Source organism: Perognathus longimembris, chromosome 5, assembly GCF_023159225.1.
Source record: "Perognathus longimembris pacificus isolate PPM17 chromosome 5, ASM2315922v1, whole genome shotgun sequence".
Taxonomy (NCBI): Eukaryota; Metazoa; Chordata; class Mammalia; order Rodentia; family Heteromyidae; genus Perognathus; species Perognathus longimembris.
The window spans coordinates 20,253,098-20,274,260 of NC_063165.1; the positions used below are offsets into that span (position 1 = coordinate 20,253,098).

Sequence of the window (21,163 nt, forward strand, 5' to 3'; positions counted from 1 at the left end):
CATTTTGCATTGAAGAGACAGGGATCAGATGCATTTGCAAGGCATGTAACTATGCTCTTAGACTCAGTGAAGGCATTTCTCCCATTAAAATAATAGAGCATTTTTTGTGTGTACAAGTAATAGTAGTGGGCTGTGGCTCACATTACTAAGTTCCAGAACCAAAGGAGAACTGATATGCTTTAGGTTATATCATATAGCTACCACTATGCTAAGGTTCTACCACTTAGCTCTTTGCTAAGAGAACATGGTTGTGCAACCAGACTGTTCAAATGAGACAACAGGCATTTTTTAATAGAGAGAAATACTGCTTTAAAAAGCTCTCAGAAAGTCACTTTGTGTATCATTTGTTTCCAAAACACATTTTTAAATCTAGTGTTAAAACAGTAGACAATGAATGCCTTACTTGAATTTGGGTCCTTAATGAAGGACTTAAACAAAAGACTGAAGGGGAGTTGCATTCAGAGCTCCACAAATAGTAGTTTCTTTCTTTCTTTCCCATTTTCACAAATTTTCCTTTAATTGAAAAAGACAAATATTTAAAATATTTTACACAATTAAGTATGAGTAAAAGGTATCCAAATGGTCTTGAACTCTAAAGTAAAATTGATTTGTGTCCCTGCACCACAAGTAATATGTTATGTGATTCTGTACTTTAAAATCCTTTTCCAAATATTTGGCATAATCTACCAAAAAATTAAAAGAAATCTATTTTCCCCAATAGCCATAGATATTTCTAATTGCACTCTGGATCAACTCAATGTGAGACACTGAAATAGAAGATATTACTGTGTGTACTGGAACAATCTGCTTTTTTTTAATAAGTATATATGTACAGTTTTTTTTTATAAGTATATGTATATCTTCTCTCTTGATTTACTCTACTTGGTACCATAATCCAAGGAGAAAGGCTAACTGCCCTTCAGTAGGCCCAGTCTTTGCACTTACAGAGCATGCCATATTGACTGTGCCCAAATTCTATCAGGCAGAACTGTGTGAATGAAACCTGAAGAATGGAAGAAATAATGGAAAACAAGGGGGAAAGCTATTACCATTGATGAAAATTGTATGGAAGAATCATTTCAATAATTTAATGAAAATTTATTTTACACACTAACTTGATATTCAAACCCACATTAACAGAGGCTACGAAGAGAGGAAGTGGGATTTGATGGTTATATTGCAGAAAGTTAGGAAACAAAGAGGGAGAAAGCAAGAATTGAGCTCACTATGCGCAAATCTTGGAGTCAGATAGAAAAGCCTCTATAATCTTGCAAAAATAGACTAAAAAGTAGAGTAAATCAAGAGAGAAGATGGTCCTATGACTGTACACAGATACTTAGGAAAAACAGATTCTCTCTCTTTCTGTCTGTCACTGTCTCTCTGTCTCTCTGTCTCTCTGTCTCTCTCTCTCTCTCTCTGTTTTTCTTTCTCTTTTTCTTTTCTTTATTTCATTCCTTTGCTCGTCCTGGGGCTTGAACCCTCAGCCTGGGTGCTGTTCCTGAGCTTTCCTTTTGCTCAATAGGAGCAACCTATTATCTGAGCCACAGCACCGCTTCTTGCTTTTTTGAGTCATTTATTGAAGGTAAGAATCTCACAGTGTTTCCTGCCTGGACAGGCTTGGAACCATGAACCTCAGATCTCAGCTTCCTGTATCACTAGGATTATAGGTGTGAGGCACTAGCAAATAATAGTTACTAGTAAAGTGGTTATCTGAAAGATTAAAAAATAATTAAACATAAGTTCAATTAAGATTCTTCTGCTAAATAGTGTACCATTTCAGGAATACCCTTGGGACCTGAAGAAGTTAAAGCAGGGAAATCACTAGAGGATTATAAGCTGTGCTTTCTTTAAGATAGAGGAATGATAGAGATAAGTATTAACTGGCCTATATTGTGTAATTACTAATGAGCTCCAATGGGTAAAGCACTTTGTTTGCTGGAATTAGAAATGTGTGTAGATCTACATGCTATATAGAAAACAGATTACACTGTGAATGAATGCATTATCAAATAAGGTACACAACTCAGAGATTAGTAAATGGTAGAAGAAAGAAAATATGGGTCGAATTTCTGTGATGTGTACATGACTAGACAACCATAATATAAATGTTTTATACTCATAGCTTTTAGTCCCAGAATGATGAAATGCAAGAAGTCAATAGCACTTTTTGCATAAATATCGATAGACTAAGGTGGGAATAATGGAAGTTACTTATATTCCAGATATACCATTTACATTGTTAAAGAAGTATTCATTCTTGAATACACTGGTCCATGTGTTTTGTGAACAAGCTTCGTTCTCTTAGTTTTGGAAGAATAAAAAGTATGGTGTTATACAAATAATCTTTTAGTTTTGTTTTTCAGTAAACTCCATGTAATCCTAGATATGGCTCATGTGCTACTGACTTACTTTGTGCATGTGTTCATATGTTTTATAAGTAATACTGGAAATAATTACTATATTAATCTCTTCTTGGAATTTTATAAAATGTTATGATTTTAAATACCTGCGGACTATTTTCACTACATATGAAAGTAACTGAACCTTTCATTAACAAATGATCTTTAGAATGTAGCTGATTGACTTTTATCAGTGACTTTTGAGGAAAAAAATGTTTATTTTCTTGGATAAATTAAACTGAGTGATTTTTTTTGTAATTGAGTAAATTCTAATAGAAACCTCAACCTGAATCCTCTGATACTAAATTTTCTACTGAGAGAGAAGATGCAAAAGAACATTATGCATGCACTAAAATCTGACATTTAAAAGAATTTGCTATGGACCATTATTTCACTTAACAATGAAAAAGGAACTAGCAGACATGAATAAATGAATAAATGTGCTTTGGATACTGCACCCATGATTTTGGTTTATTCAGCTCTGTAGTTAATGTATTAGGAAAGAAACTATCATTTCGATTGATTCGAATCCTCTTTTTCTGATGATACTATCTCTTTATGTTATTATCTAAGCCATCTCTAACATTATGACTGGGTATTTTGTAAACATAGGGTACAGCTTTCCATGTGAGAGTCTCTGTTTCTTTTGATATTCAGCAACTCTGAATGCATGCATTTTACTTTTAGGTGGAAAAGGTGGGAAAAAGAAGAAAAATAAAAACACTTCGAAACCACAGAAAAACAATGGATCAGCCTGGGCCAATGTTCCTCTACCTCCTCCCCCAGTCCAGCCCCTTCCTGGTACAGAGCTGGAACACTACACAGTGGAACAGCAAGAAAATGGGTAAAAGTATACAATTTTTACCAACAAAATGACTAGGCCTGCATTCCCTTCTCTATTGTTCACTATCCTTCCTCTCCTCTACCCTGTCCTTGCATTTTCCCCCTTTTACAGTTTGTACTGAAAATATATTTTTAGCTGATAGATACACAACAGCACACACTGCAGACTGTGAATCCTTGGCCTTCAAGTGCCTTAGATTGTCTGCAATCATGATAATGAAGCCTCCATTTATAATATTGCTTGTTAGTTTGAAAGCAAGTACCCACAGCTCTGTGAACTAAAGAGCCACTCCTGAGAAGGGCTGAAAAGGGAATTAAAATAACCTTCTTCATCATCCCTGGCCGCTCTCTAATGACTTGATGTCTGGCCATAGCAGGGCGCCACGATAGAGCGCCATCACAATGGGATAATTGTAGGGACCTGACCAGTGGGTAGAACTTTAATCATCTGCTGCGATGGGAATTTAGGGGCAGGAACAATGAAAGAGGTTCAAGCCAATGCACAGTCTGCAACAAAACCTTTTTTAAGTTGGAAAATTACCTTTGAGGGCCTTTAAGTGTGAATAAGTTTCCTATTCTTTCTAAAACATCTCGCAAGAGTTGTTTCCTGTTAGTTTAAGTGTTAATTGATTTTAAACACAAAGCCACAGATAATTTTTATTCCAATAAAAAGCAAGTCAAAAAATGGTCTCTTTATAGCATTTCAATGATTCCAAGTGCATATGGCTTCCTTAATCTCTGCAACCTTCTTTTAATTCAGACTAGGCCTATATGTAAACTGAAAATTTAGAATACAAGCAGTTTTTTATCTACATAGTATTTTTTGTTTAGAAATAATTTCATATTGTAACATCTTAGTTCATTTGAATACTGGTTTTATGTCTTTTTTTCAAATAAATATTTCATTGTATATATCACAAGTTATCTCTCTGGGATTACAGTGTCTATTTACATAACTTCATTGTTTTCCTTTACATAAAATTATCACATTTGAGTTAACCAATTATCTTAAAATATGATTTTAATTTATATTAGTGATATAACTATATGTGTGTCAAGTAATCATGAGTAAAGAAAAGCCAAATATTTAAATTTATTAAGAAAAGATTGTTACAGTACTTAATTTTTAAGATTGTGGTTAGAGAATGGTGAAATAGAACAGACAAAATGAATGGGAAGTGATAGTAGAGCTGATAATGCATAAAATGATGAACATAGATCACAAAAAAAAGGGGGGGAATTTAAATGCCACTTTCTTTTCATATTGAATCAAAAGTATAGACTATAAAATGTTTGTTACCTATTGAAATAACACATTTCCATCAACTTAAAACTTGAATTTATTATCTGGAAGTAACATTGGAAATATTTATTTGTTGATGACATAGTACATGTTCTTGCAGCTTCATCATTTTTAGAAAATTATGATACAAAATATAAAGTTACTTGTACATACTTGGAGTAATGTAAAATAATTAGCCAAATTATGTGTTATTAAAAATCTTAATAAGGGCTGGGGATATGGCCTAGTGGCAAGAGTGCTTGTCTCATATACATGAAGCCCTGAGGTCAATTCCCCAGCACCACATATACAGAAAATGTCCAGAAGTGGCTCTGTGGCTCAAGTGGCAGAGTGTTAGCCTTGAACAAAAAGAAGCCAGGGACAGTGCTCAGGCCCTGAGTTCAAGCTCTAGGACTGACAAAAAAACAAAACCAAACAATAAAGCTGCAGTGAATATGGTTGTGCTGGTTGCTTAAGTGCCAGCTGTTTTGTAGTGATTTGGGTAAATGCCCAGGAGTGGGATTTCTGGGTCATAAGGTGCTCTAATGTTTAATTTTTTGAGAAACCTCCATACTGATTGGCAGAGTGGGTGATCATGTTTACATTCACACCAACTGTGTAGAAGCTTTCCCTTTTGGCCACATCCCCACCAGCATGTTATTGTTAGTGTTCTTGATAATGACCATTCCAACTGGGATGAGGGGGAATCTCAATGTTGTTTTGATTTTCATTTATTTTATGGCCAGAGATATTGAACATTTCTTCATGTGTTTGGTGACTATTATTCTGTGTGTGTGTGTGTGTGTGTGTGTGTGTGTACGGTATGTATGTTGTTGGTAGTGGTGGTCATCAATCTTGAATTCAAGGGCCTGAGTGCTATTACAGAGATTTTTGCTCAAGGCCAGTGCTCTAGTCATACTTCTGAGGAAGATCTCCACTTCCAGTTTTCTGGTTGTTAGTTAGAGAGAGCAGAGAGAGGATTCACACATACTTTCCTGCCTGGGCTAGCTTAAAGTGGGCATCCTCAGATCTCAACCTCCTGTGTAGCTAGGCTTTCAGGCATGAGCCCCTAGTACCTGGCAGTATTCTTAATAAAAATAAGGATTAGGTCATATCCTGGCCATATACCAATAGCAAACTGCCAGTCCCTTATTCTTTAGGCTCAGTTTTCTAAAACCTAACATGTAAGTTCTTATTTCAGTTGTTTTTAGTAAAACCACAATAAAATAAACATTACAGAACAAATGAAAATCAGTCAATTGAGGAATTATCATCTTTTCTTGATAGGTTATTTATATTTTTGTGCTTTGAAATTTGTAATCTTCATGAAAAAGTAAAGGAAATATTACTTAATAAGTATTATATTTATAGATTAACTGTGAATATCTCACAGAAATAATCTTCCATATTGCCTTCTCTGCCTTTACTTGAAAACTTTTTAAATTCAGTATTATTTTCTTGATAGAGAAAACTTGAAGACCTTAAAGTTAACTTTTTCTTTAAAGTGTCCTTCTTGATATTTCTGTATTAAAGTGATATACAGATTTGTTATTGATATTCATGGCAAATAATAAAGTAAAATATAAAATAAATTTATAGATATATAGACATATGTACACACACACATATATACATATATATTCATGAGCACATATATATATATATGTGTATTTTTATTTACCTTCTTTTTTGTGACAGACCTGGGATTTGAATTTGGGGCTTGAGCACTGTCCCTGAGAATTTTTTGCTCAAGGCTAGTGTTCTGTTACTTGCGCTACAGCTCCACTTCTGGATTTTCGGTGGTTATTTCTAGATAAATGTCTCAGAGACTTTCCTGCCCAGGCTGGCTCCCAATCATGATGCTGAAATCTCAGCATCCTGTGTAGCTAGAATCACAGTTGTGAGCCACTGGCTCCCAGCCCATTCATATATATATATATATATATATATATATATATATATATATATACACACACACACATATATATATACATATATATGTATATATACATACACACACATACATACATATGTATGTATGTGTGTGTGTCAGAAGGGCTAAGGTTAGAAGCAAGAAGAAAATAGCACAGTTAGAAAAAATACAATTAATAAGAAATATCTGATCCTCTTCCTAAAGGTACATAGGCAATAGACACTACCCCACCATGCACACTGTTTTCTACAAGCCATAATTGAACATCATAATTGAACATTGTATACAATTGAATCAGTAAGGTGAAGTCCCATCTGCCAGATAAACTGGTAAACCTAGGTCAGTCTTATAGCAACTCAGTGTTAGCATGAATCAGAATTATTTGCTCAGAAATAATAGTACACAGAGTAGAGTATCAGTCAGAGCCAGTCGAGCCAGAAATAAGGACAAAGGATAATTGGAAATCTCTAATTGTGCACTAGAATAGATTGCTAGCCAACAACTACAACAAACTGCAGTACTATGGGTCATATCTGTACAAGTGGATAGAATTCCCCTAATCACAAAGAAAAAAATGTAAGTATGGTATGAAATGAGAACACAGAGAAGAAATAGCCTCATTACTCTCCAGCTATAGATTTTATTCAAGCTAATGTTATTTGCCTTATTTTCTATTATTCCTCAAGCTTCTGTGACTTACCACATTGCATATTAATTACTTATCTACACCTTTCAGCCATCAGTTTATGGATAGATATTTGCTGGGTTTTAAACCTACACAGTGCAGGAGATAATATGACAAGGTGTCTTAAGGTTAATTGTGAATCCTTGTGTGCCATAGACGGATTCTGATATTTAACTATAGATGATGAATTACATGAGGCTGTGGCAAGTGGATAAGGTATGGACCATCACAGATTCAGCTGGTATTGTGAAAATGACACATGACAAGAATATGACAAAGGCTGGAAACGAGGAGAAAGGTTAGAATTGGGAGATGTAACAAGCTGAAACATTATGCTCTTTAAAATACAGTCTCTAAATTTTAGTGTTATTTTTATATATTGTTTGTTAGGGTTTAGATTTTCCTTCCAATTCTTTCTTGGGCTACTTTTTTTCTTTTTAATACTAAATACCCAAAGTTATCAAATATGTACCCAATGAAAAATCTACTACTAATTAAATAATAATATAATGATAATAATAGTGGGCTGGGGATATGGCCTAGTGGCAAGAGTGCTTGCCTCATATACATGAGGCCCTGGGTTCAATTCCCCAGCACCACATATATAGAAAACGGCCAGAAGTGGCGCTCTGGCTCAAGTGGTAAAGTGCTAGCCTTGAGCAAAAAGAAGCCAGGGACAGTGCTCAGGCCCTGAGTCCAAGCCCCAGGACTGGCCAAAAAAAAAGAATGATAATAATAGATGTTTTCTCTTGATATAATAGCTTCAGTTTGACAAAAATATATCAAACATATTAGTTCATCTCTATAAGTATAATACATTTTATGGTATTCATTTGATGCTAGGAAGAATTGAGTGGTAACAAAATAATTGTGGAGTTTGGCTCTGCTATTGAAATTAAAGATTGGCAAGCTTCTGCTGTTTTTGAACTTTATTATATTTTTATTAGTAATTTGGTATTTGTATCTGGCCTTTAACAAGTCAGTTCATATGTGACATTGATTTGCTGTCATCTTTATTATTATTCAGAAAGCAAGATAGATAATATGATGCCTCTACTTCATTGACAGAATGTCAAAGAACAAGTGCTTTCCCCAGAAAGGTTGGCCAAAACAACTTTGATTTGCCATTAAAAGCATTTTTATGGTCTTTTAAAATGTTACTGTAAGAAAAAGTTGAAATTCTATCTTCCAAACAAGATGTGTATATCTGATAAAATGTGAGGGAAGCTATAAAAACAGAGCTACTTTATAGAACTTTATAGAATCCTCTATTACCTCCTTATCTTTCCTCACTAACTGAATGCAACCTAAGTATTTGTTCCTCTGGAATGCATTAGGAAATGATTACTACAGAGGTGAGGAAAAATTCTTCCCTATCTTACAAAATACACCTTATCCCAATTTTACTTTAGATTTTATATTCTCCTGGTCTTTTGGTTTATTTTTTTCTATCTTCTCATTTTCCTTCTGGTTTAAGCCACTTTGAGTCATGAACATTTTTAGCTTTGTCCTGAAAAAGTATGGAGTTTTGCTTACCACAGCTTTGGATTATCTCTGAAGAAAGAAAGGAGAATTTTTTGATAATATTTATTCTATTTTAATAAAATAGTACATAAATATATTTCCTCATTTAATATATCAGACAATTGATTTACATAATATTGAAACACTATTTAAATAGAAGGCAGCTTGGGATATAGCCTAGTGGCAAGAGTGCTTGCCTCCTACACATGAAGACTTGGGTTCAATTCCCCAGCACCACATGTACAGAAAATGACCAGAAGTGGCACTGTGGATCAAGTGGCAGAGAGCTAGCCTGAGCAAAAAGAAGCCAGGGACAGTGCTAAGGCCCTGAGTCCAAGTCCCAAGACTGGCCAAAAAAAAAGAAAAATCATTAAATAGATGGCACATGTTATATTAACTAAACAGTAGACATGTATAGCATCATTTTATGCTACATTAATAAATTGTGCCTATACATATTCTTCTTTATGTTATTTGTTTTATTGAATATGTATATCTGCATTACATTTTGGACAAGAAGATTTTTTTTTTTTTTTTTTTTTTTTTGGCCAGTCCTGGGGCTTGGACTCTGGGCCTGAGCACTGTCCCTGGCTTCTTTTTGCTCAAGGCTAGCACTCTGCCACTTGAGCCACAGCGCCACTTCTGGCCATTTTCTGTATATGTGGTGCTGGGGAATCGAACCCAGGGCCTCATGTATATGAGGCAGGCACTCTTGCCACTAGGCCATATCCCCAGCCCGGACAAGAAGATTTTGATACTTACAAAGTAGGGAAATTTCAGAGGATAAGGCTTACCTCAATTTGAAAAGCAGAATGAATTTAAATACATACGATTTTGGTGATAAGCCAAAGTAAATAGATAAATTAGATCAATTGTTTTCTGGCACCAAATGTGTACTGTTTTTCCGAACAATTTTAATGGAGTAAATCTAATTGTAACTGCAGATGAAGTATAATGGCAAATATATTTCATAGTGAAAAGGGGCAGGTTTTTTGGGATTAGTTTTTAAATGAATGTCTTTGTTTCATTTAATATTACCTTCCAAGTCAAATAAATAATTTAAGTAACACAAGCCCTCTTACTAATGAAACAAGTTGTATGTTTTTATTTCAAACCAATAAATATGCTTATGACCTTTTATTTAAGGTATTAGATTATGTTATTAGCACAACTAAAAGTCAACAGTTCAAGATCATAAAATATCTTAAATAATCTTGAGAAATTGAAACTAAACATGTGACAGGCTCTGTACTAAAATAAATGACTGAAAGAAACAACATTGGAAATTTACAATCCATTTTAAAACGAATATAAAATATATTGTCAGTATAGTACTCTTAAGAAGAGAAACTTAAGAGTATTATCTGGCTTCATCAAGGAAATCTTTATGGAAGATAAAGAATTTAGCCTGCAGCTTGAAAATTTTGTAAGCGTAAAATAAGGAAAGTTTGAGTAGTAAAGTTGATTTGAAGGAACTTGAACCTGTTAACAAATATACTGAGCTAGGAAGGATGAAAGGCACAAAGAAATGGAAACAAACACAGCTTAGTTTGATTGTGATGAACTACAGACATTAGGGCAGGTTGAAGTTTAAGCATATTTAATGGCATAGGAGAACTAAAAGGAACAAATGTGCTTTTAGAGCATCCTAATATTTTTATGTACAGTTGTAAGTGGTGGTAGAGAGATTAGAAAAAATTACAATAGAAAAGCTAGCCAATGCTATATATTATGGACATTTTATACAATAGTCTTTTCTCCAAATGACATCTGTGATCTCTGATTTATAAAACAAATGAAAATGACAATAATTTACAGCAATATTCTTTAATAAGTACAGATTGGTATTCACTAGATAGTTAATGAATGTGAATACAAGTTTAACCAATTACATGATACATGTGATGCATTGAGTTATTCTTTCAGTTTAGGCTCTTAAGAAAGACATCAGTTCTATAATAATGAGTTACTCCTATTAAATGTACAGAGTTTCTGAAACAAGCCTTTCACTTGCAATTCATTGAGACTTAAGAATTGTCAGGTAGCATCAGTAAGGAAGAAAATAAATGATCACAGAAGTGAAAATAAGATTCCAATATAAAAATAACTTTGGAAGAGAATTTTGCAGTCTTAGGGAACGTGAATTTAGAATTTCAGGTCTTTGCTAATGTAAAAATGGTACCATTACTTACATAAAACTCCCAGTAGCTTGCAATCACCCATGAAAAAACTCCAAATTCCTCAGGGCCTGCAAGGCCCAGTATGATGATTGAACACACACCCTGCCCCCTTTTCTCTCTCAACTGTGACCATTTGTTTCTTTATTGGTCAGTTCTTGCTCTAGAGGGAACTATTTAAATTGTTAAAATATTTTACTGAAAAGGAAAATATTTGTGTGTTATTTAAAATACTCCCTTTGTGGGCTGGGATTGTGGCTTAGTTGTAGAATGCTTGCCTAGCATGCATGAAGCCCTAGTTTTGATTCCTCAGTACCACATAAGCAGAAATGCTAGAATGTCATTGTGGCTCAAGTGGTACATTGGTAACCTTGAGCAAAAAGAAGCGCAGGGACTGTGCCAGGCCCTGAGTTCAAGCCCATGGACTGACCAAAAGAACAAAAAACAACTTCTTTTTTTAGTGATTAGTGGTAGCTGTCCAGTTGTAAAATCAGTGGACGTCTTTGGCTCTGCATTAATATACTATGTATTGTTGTTTGTTTATAATCTACCTATCCATTTATATTGTGCTTTCTATGAAGTAGATTTATGGCTCTGACACAATATTGATAATATAAAACATTGATAAATAAAGTGTTTCAAACCTTTGATGAGCTTAAGACTCACAGGAAAATCAAAAAGTTAAAAAGATTTGGCCAGGCATACATAGGAACTTACCATCAGCATTGCCTTCAAAGGTGATACTTATTTTACTCTATCAGCATATATTAACACAAAAATATCAGCCAGGGTCCACAGTCTACAATGTGGATCAGTTTTCATTTTACGGATTGCACAGCTTTATTTTATTATTATTATTAGTTGTACACAGGAGTTGCCATTTCACATAACATTGTATTAATCCAATGCATTGATTAAAATGCTATAAGCATCTGTAAATTCAGTTTTACAGAGGAAAAGCAAAATACTCAAGCAAAAATGTTAGACTCATTCAAACATTGATAAGTTATAGTTTGTAGGAGAATTCAAGACTAGGTGTATTCATTTGTGATATTTTTTAGATTTTTTTTAGTGAATATTGCTCATGTACCAGGCACTCTAACCAGGTGGTAGAAATATCATGCTAGGAATGATAAACTTTGAGTTTACAGACATGTCATGATAGTGAAAGAAAAGAAACACAAACAAACAAAAAAATTCCAAATGTAATATGAGAAGTTCCTCCATGTATTGTAGAATTAAAATAAATTTCATATGACGCAGGAGTTTACAGACAAATGATGTCATAGCAGTCAGATACAGACCCAGAAGTTAGAGAGAAATACAAGAGGAGGCTGGTATTGGGGACATAGTGGGCAACCAAGGTAGAAAAGTATGTTGATCAGTCGGGGGGAAAAATGAAGCTGAGCTAATAAGTTTAGATGTTTCTTTAATTAGTTAATATTTCTGAATCATTTTAATCACAAGCATGGTATGTATAATAATTTCAGAAGTATAAACTTGTTGCCTGCATTAAAGGTAGAGTAAGTAAGAAAATAATGTCATTCAGCTAATATGGTAGCTAATAGAAAGCTATATATAATAGAAATGCAATGAAGACAACTGATCTATTGGGAAAATAGGGATGAAATTAGGAGAAATATTTAAGATATGTTCAAGAGACTGAATTTATAAAATAATTATATCCAATGGTAGTATTACTTTTTTTTTGTTTGTTTTTTTTGGCCAGTCCTGGGGCTTGGACTCTGGGCTTAAGCACTGTCCCTGGCTTCTTTTTGCTCAAGGCTAGCACTCTGCCACTTGAGCCACAGCGCCCCCTCTGGCCATTTTCTGTATATGTGGTGCTGGGGAATCGAACCCAGGGCCTCATGTATATGAGGCAGGCACTCTTGCCACTAGGCCATATCCTCAGCCCCGGTAGTATTACTTTTTAAGTCTATTTTTAAAAGTGTCAATGATTTACTAGTCTCCTAAAATATTAGGACTACAGATTAGGTATAACTAGAATTTGTATAATTTAGATATCATTATTGGTGAAACAGTTATGTCTATTAAGGAATTTAGCACAATACAGGGATATTAAATTACTTTTATATTATATCATCTTTATAACTGGTATGTCACATAGAAAGATTGGTATAGATCAAGAAGAGCAAATAATCTTCCCCAACACTTCTTAGATAATCAATCAGCTCTATTGGCATATTTTGTTGTTGCATAAGGATAAATAGAAGGAGGTAGTTCAATCTACTAGCAGAAATTCATTATTGTCTTTAATTAGCAATTTGGTGTTTCCACATGAATAACTTTGCTGGGAAGTTAATGCTCTTTGTAACTGTGGGGGTAACAATTAGCTAATAAGGTCTTTAAGAATTAATTGAGATATTGAGATAACAGATGTAATTTACAAATGGAAATTGAGATAAAAGCCAGGTGATTTACTATGGTAGCTCCACCATGATCAGGAGGAAATAAACTAAGAGAACATATTAGATACCATGTGGTTGCTCTTTATTGCCAGTATAATTGTGTGCTAACATGTGTGTGTGTCAATGTGCACTTTTCCTCAGCTATGACAGCGACAGCTGGTGCCCACCATTACCAGTACAAACATACTTACACCAGGGTATGGAAGATGAACTGGAAGAAGATGATGACCGAGTCCCAACACCTCCTGTGCGAGGCGTGGCCTCCTCTCCTGCTATCTCTTTTGGGCAGCAGTCCACAGCTACTCTTACTCCATCACCGAGGGAGGAGATGCAACCTATGTTGCAGGCACACTTGGATGAGCTGACGAGAGCTTATCAGTTTGATATAGCAAAACAAACATGGTAAATACCCTCACTAAGTCATGGGACCCATGCTTGCAATACAGGCAAACTTTCCTTTATATGAGTTCACAAGAACTCATCCTCAAAAACATACAAGGAATGAAAATGTCTTTGTATACTCTGTAATCTTTAATATAAAAAGAATAGATTGTAGTATTTTTTTTAAATCTGGTCAAAGTGATATAGTTAGATAATGACTGGGAGCAAAAATTTAAATAAACTGATTTTAGTCTAAAGTACTTTTTGCTATACCTAAATTGTTCCTAATATATGACTTACCTTCAACTAGCTTATCCTTGAACTCACTTTTAATGCCATAATAAAGGACTCCTTTTAGATTCTTCAAAGTGCTTGTGATTAATTATATATCTGTGGTTATGAATATGTAAATCGGTTTCTACAAATCACTTATGGACAATGCCAGTTAATAAAAGGAAAAAAGGACCTTCTTTGGGTTGAATTAAATCCATCAAGATAAACAAAAGTTAATGCATCCTAAAGAAGCTCAGGAACAGAATAACAGTCCAAGATTCCTTTAATTAATCAATCCACAAACATTCACAAACTGTAGATGGAAATCTTCTAAGATATCTTGTGAAAGTAAGGCAGAAATACAAATGATACCAATTCTCACAGGTTTATAATTTTCTTTTTATCTTTTCCCCTGATACAGTAAGATATAAGCCTGGACTTTTGTAAATGAAGCACTTTGAACCTCTCACCATTTATATTCTGGTCTTTTGCATCCTGGGCTTGAAATCATTAAAGAAATCCTTGTTTGCTTGGCTAGTTGTAACTAGTGAAATGAGTTGATAATGATATAACTAACATTCACAGTGTTAATCATTACTATTATTTTTGTGGTTGTACCGGAGTATGAATGGACAGTATCATGCTTGCTATGCTGGTATTCTACCATTTGAACCATGCTTCCAGCCTTGTTTTTTGCTCATTATTTTGGAATTCTTTTGGAATTATTTTGGAATCTAGTGAATCGTTTTGCCCAGGCTGCCCTTGAACTATGATCTTCCAGATCTCAGCCTACTGACTAGCTAGGATTATGGGTATGGACCAAGTGTGACAAGTTTTTTGTTTTGAAAATGCAGCTACTCATATAAAAAGAGATAGCGAAATGAAATTTATGATTAAACCTATGTTAAAATGTGCTTTTTATTAGCATGAGAAAATCAAATCCTGAGTTTTTCTTCATAATCAGATACTTTCTCAATAGAGACAACCTACTCTTAAGCAGTATTAATTCACTTGAAGGGACTTCCTACAAAATATTGAAACTGCTTGATAAATGATAGGATTACCTTCATTAGTTATGACACCAAGCAAGTAAGTAATTTAAAACATACTGTGGCTCAGAGTTTCTCCAATTATTCTGCATTTAAGAATTATTTATACACAGATTCAAACTCCAGATAGATTTTGGTGACTTAGTCTGGAATTTGACTGAGAACACCAAAGTTAGGGACTTTTCTATGGAAGTCAACTTATCTTAACAATTGTAGGACCTCACATTGTTTCCCTAGTAAAGACTTTGACCATGTGGAGGGAGTATTGCCAACCAGGGAAAGGAGCATGAGCCCTGAGGAATATACTCTTTATTTAGGTTTTATGTAGACCATTGACTACCAATATGGCAGACTTAAATCTTCCGCCCATGTAGAGGTCAAGCTAAGATTGTGTGATTGAAAGTTTCACCGTAACTTATCCTGTCAGACATTCTAGAGTAGCCTAAGGCCTCCGGGTAAGCAGCAACCTATTTATCTGACAATCTAGAGATTTCTTGCCAGGTATGCTGGAAAAAGCCTCTTCTCTTGGGTCAAGGTTAAATTTTTTATTGTATGTCATAAATTTGTAAGAATTAAATGATGGTACTTGCACAGTACTTAGGAAAGAGCCTGAATGTTACTAGCTGCTATGGTTTACAAAGTCTTGGATTTTGGGCTGGGTTGTTGACTGATGACTTTCCCTACTTAGAAGAGGTGGCTTACTTAGTGCTTGAAAGGAATTTTCCCAAGGGATGAACAAACTAGGTTAAATTCACCTACTCAACAAACCTCCAGACCCTGTTTCATTTTCTTAATATTCCAGATTGCCTTAGTTAATTCCACAAGTAGATGTTGTGACTTTTTATGTCCCCATGTAAAACCTGGCTCATCTGGTTTGGATGTGCCTTTTAATCTGTATTAAACATCACCATCACAGGAACACTACTAACAAACACCTCCAGGATTTCTGTACATGCTGGTCCAGGAAAAGTAGAACACAGTGCCTCTCAATATACACTAAATGTTGGGTATGCTCATTTATATTTCAGTTTTAAATGCAATTTCTTTATTCATCAAGAGGTGCTATCAGTGATAGAGAACTAGCATGTTGTTCTATTCCATCCCATTCTTCCCCAAACCAAATCCCAGTCTTAAAAAGAAATCCTCAGGTGTGTAATTCACAAACAGAATTTGAGGCCATAAACGTGATGAGATGTACTCATTAATACTCAAGACTTGCTTTTTCTTCCTGATTTTTCAATTAATGGTTTGTGCTGAATGTGAAGCGATTATTTGGGGCCTCAAATTTGTGTTCTCTTAGTTACAGAATGGGGTCTGATCATACTGGGTGAGTTTCCAGAACTAGTATTTCTAAACTAATTTTTAACACTGAAAAATCTGGAATCCTATTAATATTGGGGTATAAACTAGGAGAGGAATATTAAGCAAATTCTAGAACGATAAAATATTTTTCATACAAAATTCAAATGAGAAGAGAAGTAATCTGGTATCTTCCACATAAAAGCCAATCATAAAAATGATTAGCACTTGTTTCTAATTTCCTTAAGCAGTAGCCATCTTTCTATTATCTAATACTATAGTGACATTTAAAACATTTCTAGTATTTGTATGAACACAATGGAAAAATATTATGTTCATATGTGTGGCACATTCATTCTTCAGTGACAATAGCAAGTAACAGTTGCTTCTACTTAGCATTTTATAGGTTAGAAGAAACTCAAAGCAGTTTCTAAATATCAAATATCTTCTAAATAAGGTGCATATTGTACATTCTATTGACTGTTCAAGGTTAAATTCTATATTTCGTTTTCACTTCAATATCTTCTAAAGAAGACTAGTATTGGACATTCCATTTAATTTATATGGTTAAAATTCAAATTATTTCACCATGATAAAGGTTTCCTGGAATGCTTTAGTTCTCCTTTTAAGACTTGAGACATGAGTGAGAAATAGTCACAATGTAGTATGATAAATAAAACACAAAGTAGTTGTGCCTATACCTAACTGGGTAAATGGTTACAACCACTCAGCCTGATAATGTGAGGAATCAAAGTTAAACTCATTCCTCTCTCCAGCAAGAAAGGTGCTGAGGAAGGGTGAGAGGGAATTAGTTCATCAAGTGGCTTTCTTTTCTTCATCTTCAAAGCAGGCAGAATGGCTCAAGAAGTTTAAAGACTAAACTGAAAATAAAAGAGGTCATTTTGTAGCAGAAAGTCAACTCTAAATTGTTATTTGTGATAAATATTTCTATTCTCTGTTGCATGAATTACTGATAAAAAGATATCAGTTCTGCATTTTGTCTTTATATCACACAATGTTAATATAAGACATTTTTAATCAACGTTCTTATTTGATAAGATATTCTCCTATAGTTTATTTTTGCTTAAAAGATAAAACCGCACCATTAACTCCAAGAAAGAATTAGTACAAAAGAAGTTAGTGTCAGTTATTATAGCATGCTATCATCTCATTCAGACTGTAATTTTGCTGAACATTAATGAATTGCTCCTCCCCTGCTTTTTTTCCCCACCAATTTAAATTCCAGGCACCTTCAAAGCAATAATCAACCTCCCCAGCCTCCCGTTCCACCATTAGGTTACGTGTCCGGAGCCTTGATTTCCGATTTAGAAACAGATGTTGCAGATGATGATGCTGATGACGAAGAGGAAGCTTTAGAAATCCCCAGGCCCCTGAGAGCCCTAGACCACACTCCAGGATCGAGTATGGACAATCTAGACAGCTCTGTGACAGGTAACACAACCGATTTAATAGGAATGCCTGATTTCTTTGCAACGCTGAAATGCATCAAATGCTTTTTTCATGTAAGAGTTATTCCACTCCATCTATTTCTGTAACATTTTAAATATGTTAATGTTAAACACCAAATTCAAAAAGCATTTAGAAATACTTTTGCTTTGCTGCAAAAAAGATAAGAAAATTCATGAATTTTAAAAAGCTTTAAAGACATGAAAGAAAACTCAATTATATCCAAGGCTTTTATGAAAAGTTCGTTCTGCTAGGGTACCAAATCTTTTACATGAAAGAAAAAAAACCTTGACTTTTAGGGATGATATATTTTGTATATCAGAAGCAACATACAAAGTGAATGCAATCTTAAAATGCCTCTTGATATTTCACTCTGTAAAACCATTCAGTGATGAAAACAAGCAAGTCTTCAAAATATTCCTTTCTTGGTTGCACAGTTTTATTTTTAGACTGGAAAAAATGTATAGAGAGATAAACCATATGTTTATGTGCTTCATTTTGCTGAATCCAATAATTATTCCTCTCCCAAGAAGTATAATTATTCTGTTTACTTTCAAGGCTTTCCCCCTGCCTGTTCACCAAGTGAAAGATTTCAGTTTATATTCTCCTATGATGATCCCAGCACTGATGCATAACCTATTTCCAAGGACTGAAATTGGAATGCTTTGAATCCCAGTATATGCAAAATGAATAATGAAAAGCAAAGCTTCCATCTTTTCCCCCAATCAGGTTATCTTTCCTTTGCTTCTTTCTCTCTGTCTCTCTCTAAGTCTGTCTATCTCCCTCTCTCTCTCCCTTTCTTTGTCTCTCTCTCTCTGCCTCTGTCTCTCTCTTCCTCTCTCTCTCCATCTCTCTCCCCATCTCTCTCTCTCATGCGTGCACGCGCGCGAGCTCACACACACACACTCACTCACTTGCATGACTATCAGGGCACAATCCCCAAAACTTAGATTTGGTCCTTGCATTTCCTTTGTCTTAGAATACCATATGTATTACAGAAAGAATCTCTATTTGCTTTAATGATATCTTTAATCTTGAAAGTATTTTATAGCAGAGTTGTTTCACCTATTTTTACTCTAACAGCTGCTGGACTGTCACAGGATTACGCCATATGTGGTTGTTAGCTTTGCAAATACCAATGCAAACTGATGTGTGGAGAGCAGGAAGCATTAGTACTTGTAATTTCCCTCTCCTCCCTTCCTGGTTTACCCAGTGTGTGATGTCCAACTCTACCCTTTACTTTGTCTTCTTTCATGAGTGCCAGACTGCTTGGTAGGCTAGGACTTAAAACCTACAGATAGACTTCCGTGATTTGAAACCTACATTTAAATGAAGATGACAGAGCTGAAGTTAAAATCTTTGAATATAGAGAGATGACTTATTAGTGCACCATTATGTTAAGCTTATTTGCCTTGACTCCCTAGCCTAATCTCTTCTAGGGTAAAATTCTACATATTTCTGCATATTTCAGTAATGATACTGAACACTTTTCCATCAGGAATATAGTAAAATTGCAAGAATAATGAAAAAATTCAGCATTAGGATATATAATTTTATTACATATAATAATGGCAAAGATGAAAAGTATTTCTATAAATTAGGATAATTCTATTTTACACTTTTCCAAAAACTCACCTGTTAATAATGAGTTGGTCTGTCTTATGTGACAGTAATTGGAGCAATCTGAACTTTTCCAACCAGTGTAATGTTCATTCCAATGAAGCTTTTATTGCTAAGAAAACAAATTCAATTTCTCTGTTTGAATTCACTTCTTAATTAAGATCATATATGGAAATCCCCAAGTGTTTAGGTGTATATTTCACAATAAATTGTCCTCTAAATTTAGCATTACTTAGTCAAATTTGTACTTTACATTAAGCTAACAAAGAGAGTTTTGAGTATAAAGAATTGATCCAAGCTTTTTTCTTAACATGTTTCGAGAGAGTCTCTCTCTCTCTGCACACACAGACACACAGACACACACACGTATTTCTATATAGAGGGTGTGTGAGCACCTTTGCATATTAGTGTATGCAAGTACATACATTTCTTTGAGAATGGTGATAAATGATTGAGCATAACTAGAGAGTGTATGAGTGTGTATAGGGATGTAAGTGAACAGATAGTGTGTGCATGTATAGTACATGCATGTCTACCTCTGTATGGCTGAGAGGTGGAGATATATATGTGTGTGCATACACAAAGACACACACATATTAAACTAAATTGTTAAAAATCAACATGTTAAGAAATAGTGTCCTTGTTTGTCTATATATTCCTCATATACATAAGGTTAGCATAATGGTGTCAAATGAGGTAGGCAAGTAAACAAGAATAAGATGAGTGGTATACACCTATAATCTCAGCATTTGCAAGAGGATGGACAATTTGAGAAAGACTTTAAAAAGAAAAAAATGCAAAACAAAATTAGAGCAACAAAACCTATTACTAATTGATTTGGAATAGATGGATTTTTAAAGTCAGAATGGTAGAGAATGAATTCTGTTCTTATTACTAACAATTCTAAATTTGTTGATAATGTGACTAAATTAGTCATTTACGGAATAGAATCCCAAATAGATGCATGCATTGTCATTACTTTGATGTCCATTTTTATTAACAACTAATATATAGGTTTCATTTCCTGAATCTCTGAAAACAACTATCATACTGATAGCCAAAGACAACCAAGCCGATGAGCTTGTACGTAAAATCATGCAAGATTTTATTTGAATACATTGTACTCTACAACTGCACATTAGTTAATCAATTATAGTGTTCTATTTTTTTTTTTTTTTTTTTTTTGCCTTTCCTGGGGCTTGGACTCAGGGCCTGAGCACTGTCCCTGGGCTTCTTTTTGCTCAAGGCTAGCACTCTGCCACTTGAGCCACAGCGCCACTTCTGACCATTTTCTATATATGTGGTGCTGGGGAATCGAACCCTGGGCTTCAAGTATACAAGGCAAGCGCTCTTGCCACTAGGCAATATTCCCTGCCCCGGTTCTGTGTATTTTTATGACAGCTAAGGAACTGATAATATTTCTTAAATTTTTTAATTATCATTCATGAATGATAAACCCTAAAAATGATGAAAATACTAGCAGATCCAAAATGCATACCTTGGGCTGGGAATATGGCCTAGTGGCAAGAGTGCTTGCCTCCTACACGTGAAGCTCTCCGTTCGATTCCCCAGCACCACATATATGGAAAATGGCCAGAAGGGGCGCTGTGGCTCAGATGGCAGAGTGCTAGCCTTGAGAGGGAAGAAGCCAGGGATGGTGCTCAGGCCCTGAGTCCAAGGCCCAGGACTGGCCAAAAAAAAAAAAAAAATCCAAAACAAAATGCATACCTTATTAGTGAAAAATATTTGCAAACTTATTAATTTATATATTAACTGTAATTTATGCCTGTTACTTTTAACAA

General features: G+C 34.7%; 1 protein-coding gene across 12 annotated transcripts in view; it reads left to right on the forward strand.

Moving 5' to 3' along the window:
- The window catches only part of Robo2 (roundabout guidance receptor 2), a 516,317-nt gene that overhangs the window by 473,797 nt on the left and 21,357 nt on the right, over positions 1-21,163 (forward strand). For all 12 annotated transcript variants that reach the window (XM_048346411.1, XM_048346412.1, XM_048346423.1 and 9 more), the window contains 3 exons: positions 3,087-3,243; positions 13,414-13,674; positions 17,521-17,726. In XM_048346411.1, the coding sequence (XP_048202368.1) occupies positions 3,087-3,243; positions 13,414-13,674; positions 17,521-17,726 (624 nt within the window). The remainder of the gene's footprint in view (positions 1-3,086; positions 3,244-13,413; positions 13,675-17,520; positions 17,727-21,163) is intronic.